A 12,862-nucleotide genomic window follows, 5' to 3' on the forward strand; every position below is an offset into this window, starting at 1 on the left:
AAGATGTAAACAAAAGTGGTTCTTAGAAGGGTTCTCACAGTTTCAAATCTTAGATGCTAAGTATTAGTCTGCTGTCTTCCAAAATATAACATTGCTTTAATAAAATGACTTTGGGGCTTCCCAGGTGGCTCAGTGGTAAAGAATTCACTTGCCAATGCAGGCGACTCAAGAGGAGAAGCTGGTTCCGTCCCTGGGTTGGGAAGATCCCCTGGAGGAGGAAATAGCAACCCACTCCAGTACTCATGCCTAGAATAACCCATGGAAAGAGTCCAGCGGGTTACAGTCCCTGGGGTTACAGAGTCAGACACAACTTAGAGACTGAGCATATACACACATTGGTTTGCTGTCTTCCAAAATATAACTTAGTTTTAATAAAATGACTTGGCTAGGCTTACTTACTCTTGAATATAGCTTTCCTAAAGCTCAAAAAACATTTTGTAGTTTTAAAGGTCCTATAGAAGCTCCATTAGTAAATAGCTTCATATGGATTGTGAAATTAGTCTTCTGACTCTACAGAGCAGCTTTTTGGTGGTTTTTGTGGGGGGTTTTGATAAATAGGAGTGCATCTATTTTTAATTCCATTCAACACATTGGTAGGAAACTACCACTCAAGACCAAGTTTCCTGCAAGCCTAAATTTAAAGCTCAAAGCAAGGACAACACAGAAAGAGTGAGTGTGCAGTTTTTTTAATAGTTCATTTGACAGAAATTATTTTCCTTATATTGACACAAACCACACAAGGTGAAGCTGGATAAAATCTCTATTTTGTTAAGCATCTGAGAAGAAAAAGGTTTTTACCTAAAGGCAACTCAGGACCATAGTGGGGGTTGGGGTAAGAACAAAGAAGAAGGTGGGAAGAACTGAGAGAATTAACTGGAAATATATAATTACCGTATGTAAAATAGATAGCAAGAGGGAATTTTCTGTGTGACACAGGGAGCTCAACCCAGTGCTCTGTGACAACCTAGACAGGAAGGATGGGGAGGGAGATGGGCCGGGCGGGGGAGGGCGGGTGTTCAGGACCCAGAATATATATGCATACCTGTGACTGATTCATGGTGATGTATGGCAGAAATCAACACAGTATTGCAAAACAATTATCCCCCAATTAAAAAAAAATAAAAAGTGAGTTAAAGTTGGGATAATTTGATCAGTAATTCGTGCAAGACATCACGTTTGACTCTGTCACGTGGAAGGTTCAAGATTATTATCTAGAAAACGGTAGAGAAAAAGGATGATACTAAGGCAAGGAGATGGGTTTGGGGAGCCTCAGTGATGGACGAAAGCGCGCCGGAGGCAGCAAGAACGCGCCGAACCTCCGCTTGTGGCCCTGAGCCAGGGCGCGGTGGTCAGGGCGGGGAGATGAGCTTTGGGGGAGGCGACAACCGGGCGGCAAAGTCCGAAGCGAGTCAAGGCGCCAGGTAGGGCGCACTTGTCTCCTTTTGTAAAAGATGCGCGGGGCCCCCGCCCCGGAGAGTTGACCGCCAGCGGGAAGAGGCGGGAGCCCGCAGGGCGAGTGGAGCCGGCCCCTCCCCCGGCGCCTCCGGTAGCTGGGCAGGACACCGCGGCCGCGGCGCTGGACCTTGGGACTCGGAAGCTCCCGGACTACTGTCCGCCCGCCGCTTCGCTCCCGATCACCCCGCCAGCAGGTCCCAGGTCTCCGACGGCAGAGAGACCAGCGCCGCGAAAACAGGTGCGTCAGCCGGTTGGCAGCGTGCGTCTCTGCGGCCCGGGGTGGGACGCGGGCAAGGGCCGAGAGCCGAGGGCCCAGGCGGCACTTCCGGCGGCGGCCACCGCACTTCCGGGTCGTGCAGGCGTCCTCTCGGCCGCCGCATTGCTGCTGGGCATCCTCCCGCAGGCCCGCGGTGCTGTGTATTTTGGGGGCAGCAGAGCGGGTTAACAGCGGCTTCCTCCAGCGCCGCCTTCGACCCCAGAGGTCGCCAGTATTTCCGCGCGGGCCCCCGGCTTTGGGTGCGTGGGGAGCGGGCAGCAGACCCAGCTCAGTTTCCGCCGGAGACACTTGCCTTCCTCTCGCTTGAGCGCCCTGGGGCTTTCTTACCTTTCAGCCTTCGGCAAACGTTTTTTGTTTTGTTTTGGCAAACTCGGATTCTCTACTTGTTCTACAGAAAATGAATGCTAGATTTTTAGTTGGACAAACATTTGCAGATAAGCCAAACATCAGGGAGGCCGAAATAAAGAATTATTAAATAGGAGGGAAAAAGTGAAAACCGAATGAAATAGGAGTATTAGAATTCACTTAGAAAGTATCGAGTTATCCAGGTCGCTGTGGGGAATCTAATCGCTAATTCAAGGTCTCAGAGAATTCCCTTATGCTTACAACTCATGGTCACTTGTAACCCTTACTGTGTACTTTTACCTGATTTGCACAAGTTTTCATCCTTCTTCCGAGTTTATCAGAGTTCTGTATTTTATGTATTTCCCCGCTAAGAATCTGCTGATGAACTAAGTGAATGTATATGCTAAATATTGTTTGAAAGCATTGTAAATAACTTGGTAAAGCATACTTTCCATATCTGAAAATTAATTTTAATTGAAACTAGAACATGACAATTGTTTTCTGAAGTTAATTTTTTATGACATGTTCTACAAAGGAATTTTATTGTAGAAGTTTCTGTAGAGTCAACATTTTGATGATTTACTATTTCAGCAGAATTCTTAATTCTCATCTCTGCAAATAATCTTTTAATTATGTATTACATATTAATTTTAGATACCAATAATTTGTAATAAAATTATATCTTATTGTACATTATTATTAGCACCTTACTAATTAAAACATGTGGCAGGAATAATACCTAGCATCTGATTAATCTGTCTGATTTCTCTCTATATATGTGTATCTATATTATAAACCAAGATTTATTCTTTTTTTCTCTCTATCTTTTTATCTTTCTTTCTACTGTGCGATCTTAGTTCCCTGACCAGGGATTGCTGGAGGCCCCAGCAGTGAAAGCACTGAGTCCTCACCACTGGACCGAAAGTACTGAGTCCTAACCACTGGACAACTAGGAAATGCCCTAGTCAACATGTTTTTAAGTTACTGTTTTTATAATAAACTGCAAGTGTCTACTACTAATGTGATAATTAAATATCAAAGTTATTATATAAATGATATAATATTAACTTTGAAATTATACTGCAGGCAAGCAAGTGTTCTATTACTCTCCTGTTACTCTTTTTAATGAGCTCCTTTTTTCAAATTAATTGACTTAGAACATTCATTTTATACTGATATAAAACTCAGACATAGTTTGAGCTATTATTCTTTAGTTGTGGTTATTTGAAACCAATACCTGCTGCGTTGACTCTAGCTTTTTTCCCAGTTGATTTTAAAGTTCTGAAGTTGTATTTCAGTTCTGAACATCTCTACCCACTCAGCATTCTCCTTTATGTCCTTGTTGATGCTTTCTGAATCTTCATCATGCAACAGTACCAGGAGTTATCAAGGGTAACAGTTCTTATTCCTAGTTGGGTGACCTCTGGATAAATGACTTGACAGCTATGTGCCTCAGTTTCCTTATCTGCCCAGTAGAGATAATAGCAAGACCTGCCTCAAAGAGATAACTTGGGATTGGTATGGGGTGGCGGCAAGAATACTGGAGTGGGTTGCCATGTCCTTCTCCAGGAGATCTCCCCGACCCAGGGATTGAACCCAGGTCTCCCGCATTGTAGGCAGACGCTTTACCGTCTGAACCACCAGGAAAGTTATAATTTCTAAAGAAAGGGTCAAACAAAATTTGATAACTCTTTCTCACCTGTTTAAACCTGGTACCATCTCAGGAATAAGATCTTCCTTGGTAGATCTTGACTTCCATTTATTTACTGATTAAATTAAAAAATAATTCAAACTAGGCTATGTTTTTTTAATGTAAAATTCAAAGAAGGCCCAGCAGGAATGAGCCAAGAAAGCAATCAATAGGAAGAGTTCTTCTGATAGACCTCAAGGTCAGCATGTGAACATCCTGCATTAATCTTTGTATTGACAAGAAAGAGCCAAGATGGTCAAGCTTGACGCTCAGTGATTATTAGATGTGCTGTAAATATTAAATCATGAACATACAGTGACTTTTCTTGTATCTGTTGCCTTTTTGTAGTACTCTTTTGAAATAGTTTATGATATATTTTTTTGTAGAAATAAAATTGACTAGCTGATAATAATTACCTCCAACTTTAGGTAAAGTTACAAACTGGTCTGAATCTGCTGCTGGCATGTCTCCTACACAGGATGGGAGTGGACAGATGGTTAGACTTAGAGTTCATATTTATAATGGTTAGGCAAAAATACTTTTTGCTTAAAAAAATAGTGATGGGCTTCCCTGGTGGCTCAGATGGCCTGCAATGCAGGAGACCTCGGTTCGATCCCCTGGGTTGGGAAGATCCCCTGGAGGAGGGCATAGCAGCTTACTGTAGTATTCTTGCCTGGAGAATCCCATAGACAGAGGAACCTGACAGGCTACAGTCCATGGGTTCTCAAAGAGTCCAACACGACTGAGCGACAAAGCACAGCACAAACTATGTCCTGAATTCAGGTAGGCCAGGTTAAGCACACAGGCTTGCTACTGGAACCTTTGGCTTCAGGAGAAGGAATTCTTAAGTCTCTTGTATATAATATTCACCAACACGCAAGATAGTTTCTGGAAAGTTATTATTTAAAAAGCATTAGTTCTTTTATACTTAAACCTGTGATGCAGGAATACATCCAAATAGGGTAATCCATGTGTTCAACGCTTGTAGTCTAGTATATTACGGAGGAGTCTAAAGAGATATTCTTGGGACTTCCTTGGCAGTCCAGTGGTTAGGACTCTGTGGTTTCACTGCAGGGAGCACAGAGTCGGACACGACTGAAGCGACTTAGCAGCAGCAGCAGCAGGGAACTAGGATTCTGTGTGCTGTGCGGCATAGCCAAATAAAAATAAATAAATAATAAAGTTTCTTTTAGGAAGACTTCTTGGTAATAGAGTCTTAGTCTTTCTCTTCCATGGGGCATCATTGAAACATATTTGACTGTTTAGAGTATGAGTAATGCCTTTTTTTTTTTTTTTAATTAAAACGATTTTTGGCCACACTTTATGATTTGTGGTATCTTAGTTACCCAGCCAGGGACTGAACCCAGACCACTGCAGTTGGAAGCACCCAGTCCTAACCCACTGGACCACCAGGTAATCCCAGTAATGCTTCGCTTCAGTATGTGAGATCATAGGCTGTGAACCATAGGAAAGCATATTTCAGGTATACAACTGAATTCAGAATTTGCATCTTTACAATACTACTTCCCCTCTTTCTCCTCCTCAGTGGTTTATTTTGTTCCCATTTCACTTAGAATAGTGAAGCAATCAAAGAGAACTTTCATAAGGTCCCACCATCGCACCTCCCCGCCTTCCTGAACCTGCTTACGTAATCTGTCTTCTCTTTCATTACTCCAATGGTTTGTGTTTCCATCAGAGGTCGGCCTCTGTACTTGTGCACTGGAGACCATCCACCCTCCTTTCCTTCTCATGTTAATTGCAGCGATTCTCTAATCTCTCTTTTACTGTCATTTATCTAATCTTCCTTTAAAAAAAGCTGGATCTTTTCCACTGACAAACAAAAATGTTATTTCTCCATCTTTTGGTGCTGTTTTCCAGTATAGTCATGATATTTCTTTTCTTCTAGTTTTCTGGTTGCCCATTTGTTCTTTTTTCCTCTTTTCCTGACTTCTGGACTAATTGAAATAGCTTCAGTTTTCCCATTACTATTACCACTTTTGGCTGATTATTTACATTTTTATGGAAGTTTGTTCGTTTTTTTTGGTGTTATTGTTTTTGTCTTTTGAGTGGTTGCCCTGGGGCTTACAACTGGGATCTTTAACTTACTATAACACTGCTTTATAACCCAGGACCCTTACAACAGCGGATTTTCTTTTTCCCTTATCCTTTGTGCTGTTATCCTACTTTATTACTTCGACATCTGATAAAAAACCTCATGATGTTACTGTCATTTTTTGCTGTAATAAGCAAGTATTTAATGAATCAATCTTAAAATGAGAAAAAAGCGACTTTCGTATTTTGCCATATGTTTGCCACCACTGGCGCTCTTCATCCTGTGCATAGACCCGAATTTCTGTGGTTATCATTTTACTTCTGCCTGATGAACCCCAGTAGCATTTTTTGTAGTGAATGGCTGCTGGTAATGGATTCTCTCAACTTTTCTTTTTTTAAAATAGTCTTTAAAATATTAAAATAGTTCAATATTTAAAATAAATATTATTTTAAATAATATTTAAAATAGTATTTTAAATACTTCTTTGTTTAAAATACCCTGATTTTTGAAAACTATTTTACTGGGTATAGAAATGCAAGTTGAAAGTTTCTTTCAGCCATTTCAAGGTGTCACTCCGTTGTTGTCACTCCGTTGTTTTCTTGCTTGATTAGTTTCTAAGGTGACATCTCTGAGACACTGTCTGCTGTAATCTTATCTTCTTTCTCTGTAAGTAATGTCTTTTTTTTCCCCATCACTGGCTACTTTTAAGATTTCTTACTAGCTTTCAGCATTTTAATAGTGTTTGACCTTGGTTTGATTTTATTTTTCTTGGATTATGTTGATCTTCTTGGATCTTTGGGTTTTTAGGCTTTGTCCAACTTGGAATTTTTTTTGGCCATTTTTCCTTTTAAGGTTTTTTTTTTGTACCCCTTCTTCCTTTTAACTATATATGTTTTAGACTGCTTGATACTACCCTATAGGCTCTACTTGGTTTCTTTGTTTAGTCTTTTTTTTTAATCTGCGTGCTTTCTGGATGATGGCTTAGGCCATTTAGACTGCTATAACAAAATCCTGTAGATTGGGTGGCTTATATACAGCAAAAATTTATTTCTCATTATTTTATAGTCTAAGAAATCCAAGATCAAGGCACTGGCAGATTCAGTATCTTGTGAGGGCCTGCTTCCTGGTTTAGAGATGACAACTTCTTGCTGTAACTTTATGTGGCGGAAAGATTTATACTATTGTTTTCCTTTAGTGGCCTTCTGACTTTAAAAACAGTGATAAGCAATAAAACTAGTGAAGAGGGGATAAAGTAAAGAAAGATTATGGTGCATTTTGTCAAAGTAGCTGAGGTTATGTGGAATTAGATGGGCCAGAGCTTAGGTCTTTGATGCAAATGGTGAAAGTTCAGGAGGAGGAAGGAGTCAAAGAAATTAGTTTTTTGTTACTTTAAAAGTAAGTGAACATTTGAAAGAAAATGAAAGCATTAAGGCCTCAGACAGAAGTAGAACTATGAGTAAGAAGCAGAATTCCTGGTCGGAAGAAATGAGGTGAAGCCTGCACATACGGTAGTGTCTCTGCTTTCCGCATTGAATAAAGCAGAAGATGAAGTGGGCACACACAAGCCAAAACTTTCTCTATATTATATATCCCAAATCCCATTTTAAAATGTTCATCACTCTAAATTGGAGTACGAAATGTGAACCAGATGCTAAGGAAAAGCTTTCTCTTGGGCTTTCCTGAAAGATAAAGTAAAACCCAGACATTAGCACTCTAGCTACAGTCCATAGCGTTGCAAAGTTAATTATATACAAACAAGAGGTTCAGATACAGTTAAGCATAATTTGAATTCTGAAACAGTTTTTTTCAGAAATTTATAATGATGCTTTTACCTCTATCATACCCTTTAAAAATACATGAAAAAGAGTAAATTTCAGATCAGATGTATAGAATACCGATTCTGAATTAAAGTTGATACTTTACATTGGTTGTCAGTAATATCCTTAAAGGTAGTATTTCCACTCACCCACATACATCATAGAGGCAATTTGGTTTTTTGTTGTCGTTTAGTCACTAAGTCGTGTCCGGCTCTTTTGCGACCCCATGGACTGTAGCCTGCCAGGCTTCTCTATCCATGGGAGTTTCCAGGCAGGAACACTAGAGTGAGTTGCCATTTCCTTTTCCAGGGGATCTTTCTGACCCAGGGATTGAACCCGTGGTTTCTGCCACATCTCCTGCATTATAAGTGGATTCTTTACTGCTGAGCCATTGGGGAAACTCAGATAGTAATTGCCATATAGAGGCCATTACTCATAATTTATTTTAGTTTGTGATTTATCAAGTGTTATTAAATTTTTTGTGATGATGCAAACGTGATTTTTGTTGATGGGGAAAAAAACTCCAGTATTTTTGTCCTGGGCAAAGACAGAAATAATGTTCATTTACTGTTTTTTTTGTTTTTTTGTTTTTTTAATTTTAGAAACAAAACCTAAGAAATGCCTCATTCCACAAATAGAGAAATGATACTTGGCATTGTGGTGGGAACTGCCGGAATCAGCTTGCTGCTTTTGTGGTATCACAAGGTTCGTAAACCAAGGACAGCAATGTCTTTACCTAAATTTCTTTCTCTGGGTAATTCACTTGATTTGATGACTTTGCAAGATGAAATGCCCAGTGGCCAAGGAACAACAGCGATCTTTCAAGGAAGGCAGCTTCAAATACTGGAGAAGTTAAATGAATTACTGACACATATGGAAGAACTCAAAGAGGAAATCAGAGTTCTTAAAGAAGCCATTCCAAAGCTGGAGGAGTATATACAAGGTGAACTTGGAGGGAAGGTAACTGTTCACAAGATAAGTCCTCAGCACAGAGCTAGAAAAAGAAGGCTTGCCACAGTTCAAAGTTCAGCAACAAGTAATAGTTCAGAGGAAGCGGAAAGTGAGGGAGGGTAAGTTTCTTTAAGATGTTTTTTATGTTAAATTGATTCTTTATTGCAGCATTGCTATTATTTAGGTATTTTCATTATACATTCCCAGTCAAATATGCTGTTACTATTTAATAATAAGGCATAAAAAGGAGTGATTATTTTTGCTTATGTTATAATTAAAACCATATTCAGTGGAGGTCAGTACTTTAGTTTAGAGCTCATTGACAAAGAGAATACTTGCTAGTGCTGGTGGCGTCACGTGAGTATGAGGAAGACAGTGATCATTTGCCAAAACGTGTAACCTGTTTTTAAATGTGGCCAGTCTCTGACCCCTTATGTAGTTAAGAACTGTCCAATAAATGGTCTAATAAAACTTTCTGTGATCATAGAAATGATCTAAATCTGTCTGCCCAGTATGGTAGCCACAAGCCATGTGTAACTCTTAAGCTTGAAGTGTAGCTTGTGCAGTGGAGGAACTGAAAAGTTTTAATCTCAATTAATTTAAAATTAAACAGTCACATGGCACCAGTGGCTGCTGAATTGGGCAGTACAGACCTAAAAAGAGTTGAGAATGTACAAGTGACTCAGTTTCATCCTTGCATGGGATTAATTCATTGGATTCTAAAATCAAGGCATGAATAATATCCTTTGGGGGAAAAACAAATGATTTATGAAAAAAAAAGGAATTGTGCCTGACTAGTGTTTCTAAGGAGTAAGATAGGAAAGTAAATAAAGATGCACTAGTGAATGTAACATAGCCTGAAATTCATCAGGGCAAGGATGTTTTCATCATCGTATTCCTAACACCTGTTCTTATGCCTCCCACCGTGTGTGTATGCTAAGGCACTTCAGTCATGTCTGACTCTGTGACCCTATGGACTGCAGCCCATCAGGCTCCTCTGTCCATTGGATTCTCCAGGCAAGAATACTGGGATGGATTGCCATTCTCTTCTCCAGGGAATCTTCCCAACCCAGGAATTGAACCCTCCGTCTTCTGTGGCTCCTGTATTACAGGCAGATGCTTTATTGCTGAGCCTCCGGGAAAGCCGAGTAGATGACAATAACTATTACTTAAATTAATAGGTGATCTGCTGAATATAGAATTGGGAGAAGGAGGAGGGATCTAGAGAAAGGAAACAAAGAGAAGGAATTTAAAGGTGATTTCATACATGAAGAAACGTAAATGATTGATCAATTCTTTTGAGATCAGTGCTTGTTGTTCAATCCCCGAGTCACGTCCGTCTCTTTGTGACCCCCCTGGACTGCAATATGCCAGGCTGTCAATCTTTTACTTGTATTGCTCTATCAAACCATGGGTTTAAAATAATTATTTTAGTTTTCTGCTGTTGTCCTGAGTGGTAGCTGCCGAAATGAGCAAGTTCATGAAACCCAGGAATGCGATGCTGGCCCTCGCTAGTTACTACAAAGGAGACAAAGAGGTCATCATGAAGAATATTGATGATGGCGCCTCCGACACACCCCACAGCCATACTCTGGTGGCTGGAACTAATCACTGTCCCTGCAAAGCGACAGCTGCATTGGCCAAGAAGAAAATCGCCAAGAGGTCAAAGAGCAAGTCTTTGGTGAAAGTTTATCATTATAATCACCTCAGGCCCACCACGATCTCTATGGGTATCCCCTTGGACGAAACTGTTGCCAACAAGGATATCTTCAGAGACCCTGCTGTCGAATGCAAAGCCTGACGAGAGGCCAAGGTCAAGTTCGAGGAGAGATACAAGACCAGCAGGAACAGATAGTTTTTCTAGAAGCTTCAGTTTTGTCTGTCTTGTTCAGTCATTAAACCCCACCCCACCCCCAGGCCAAAAAAAAGGTATTATTTGTATCACAGTGTTATATAAAGCTTTAGAAATCTCCCTTTCAAAAATTAGATTTTATTTCAGTTTAGGTTAAAGTAATACCACATAATAAAATTCATTGTTTGTCCGTTTCATTTGGGCTTTAAGAGACTACATGGGCCATACAGCCTTGCTCACTTAATAGAATTATCTAGTTTTCCAAGTCATGTATTCTAGAAGAACCGTTTGTTCTTGCTGGTCTTTACACTGCCCCAAAAATCCTCTGTGCTCTGCCAGTTTATCCCTCTCTCCCCTTTAAACCCCTGGCAACCTCTGATCTTTATACTTTCTCTACTGTTTTGCCTTTTCTAGAATGTCATATTGTTGGAATCATATAGTATGTGGTCAGTTTGACGTCTTTTACTTGGTAATGTGGATTTACGTTTCCTCTATACTTTTTCATAGTGCCTTAATAGCACATTTCTTTTTAGCACTGAATAATGTTCCATTGTCTGGATATACCACAATTTATCCATTCGCCTACTGAAGGACATCTTGGTTGCGTCCAAGTTTTAGTAATTATGAAAACTGCTGCAATAACCATTCATGTACAGGTTTTTGAGTAGACATAAATTTTCATCTCATTTGGGGAACTGCCAAGGAGCATGATTGCTGGATTGTATGGTAAGTATATGTTTAGTTATGTAGAAAGCCTCCAGCTGTCTTCCAAAGTGGCTCTCCCATTTTGGATTCCCATAAGCTATGAATTCCTGCTGCTCTGCATCCTCACAAGCATTTGGTGTTGTGAGTGTTCTGGAGTTTGCCCATTCCAATAGGTATGTAATGACATCACATTGTTGTTTTAGTTTATATTTCTCTAATGACACACCATGTGGAACATCATTTCATATGCTTATTTACCCTTTGTGCATCTTTGGTGAGGTATCTGTTAAGGTCTTTGGCCCATTTTTTAAATGAGATTGTTCATTTTTATATTGCTGAGTTTTAAGAGGTCATTGTATATTTTGGATAACAGTCCCTTTTCAAGGGAAATATTCTTTGCAAGGATTTTGCAAAGTAGCTTCTCATTCTCTTGACATTATCTTTCTCAGCGCAGAAGCTTATCAGTTATTTCTTTCATGGATCATGGCTTTGGTATTGTATTTAAAAAGTCATTGCCAAATTTATCTAGGTTTTCTCCCATGTTATCTTCTAGGAGCTTCATAGTTTTACATTTTATATGTAAGTTTGTGGCCCATTTTGAGTTCATTTTTGTGACAGGTGTAAGGTCGGTGTGGCCTCTCTCTCCAGGCCATTCTCTGGTTTGTGATGAGAAACTCTGAAGAATGAGGCAGTGTTTCCCCTCTGGACTAACAGCAGATTGAACAGATTTGGTTACTGCTTGCTCTAAAAGTAGGGGATTCCCTGAGCTTGGTGTGCCTTCTTTGAAAGGCAGTTCACTTGATATTAAGAGTCTCTGGGCTCTCCGCATTGCCCTTGTGGGTCCTGAGGTCAAGGAGAACCAACATAAATAAGCGGGTGATCACATTGCTTAATTTGCTGTGAGTAACAAAGTCCTCTGTCTCTTATGCAAGAATCCTATGTCTTCTGCCAGCAACTATGAAACAGGAACAGATAAATTCATTTGAATGTTGGGTAAAATTGGATTATAAACTGACAGTGGTATGGTGAGAATTAGAGAGCTTTGAAAGGGATTTATTCAAGGGTTTCCCAAAGAAAGTTGTTAGAAAGGGAACAAAAACAAGATGTAATATTACAGTATACAGGATATGGAGAAGCTTGTTGAGGGAGTGTTTTATGTCATAGGTGGAAAAGGAAGAGGACGGTATTCTAATAATTTTTTTATTCTTGCCTTTAAGTGGGTTATAATATAACAGCAAATCTCCATAATCTGTGCATGTGGCCCATGTAATCGGAAGCCATGCTTTATTGCCAAGATAAATTTAGCTTTGAAGTTAGAATACACATTCCGCAGTCACATGAATTGCAGTTTTTCAGAAAGATGAGCCATAGAACAATTTTATTTTAAACTGATGTCATTAGATTCTAGAATCTGCTATCATCATACTCTATGTTTTTGCCATGTTAATTCTATATGCAGCTTAAGCATTCGGCATCTAACCTGTTCCACCTACATAGGACATTTTTGTGGCTAAAGATGATGGCTTAGAAAGGAAGGGAAAGATTTGCTTTGTATTAAATTCAATATGGGAAAATGCTTAAGGTAAGCCTTTAAAAAGAAAACAAAACACGTCTCCATATGTTTCATGTGCTAAAGAACATTGAAATATTCATAAACCAAGCTTTAATGCTTCCTTTAGATTCCCACAGTAACTGAATATCTGGATATTTATCTGAA

The 12,862-nt window shown here is 39.7% G+C and overlaps 2 protein-coding genes across 10 annotated transcripts in view; both read left to right on the forward strand.

Annotated features, from left to right (window-relative positions):
• The first annotated feature begins 1,378 nt into the window (after window positions 1–1,378).
• RMDN2 (regulator of microtubule dynamics 2) overlaps window positions 1,379–12,862 on the forward strand; it is a 76,930-nt gene continuing 65,446 nt past the window's right edge. For 5 of the 9 annotated variants that reach the window (XM_059891089.1, XM_059891092.1, XM_059891087.1 and 2 more), the window contains exon 1: window positions 12,604–12,727. In XM_059891089.1, coding sequence (XP_059747072.1) covers window positions 12,711–12,727 — 17 coding nt within the window. In that variant the 5' untranslated portion in view covers window positions 12,604–12,710. 9 annotated transcript variants of the gene reach the window in all.
• On the forward strand, window positions 10,040–12,464 carry LOC132346553 (large ribosomal subunit protein eL27-like). The gene has a single exon (XM_059891726.1). The coding sequence runs from the start codon at window positions 10,057–10,059 to the stop codon at window positions 10,387–10,389; it is 333 nt and encodes a 110-aa protein (XP_059747709.1). The 5' UTR covers window positions 10,040–10,056; the 3' UTR covers window positions 10,390–12,464.

Source organism: Bos taurus, chromosome 11, assembly GCF_002263795.3.
Source record: "Bos taurus isolate L1 Dominette 01449 registration number 42190680 breed Hereford chromosome 11, ARS-UCD2.0, whole genome shotgun sequence".
Lineage (NCBI taxonomy): Eukaryota > Metazoa > Chordata > Mammalia > Artiodactyla > Bovidae > Bos > Bos taurus.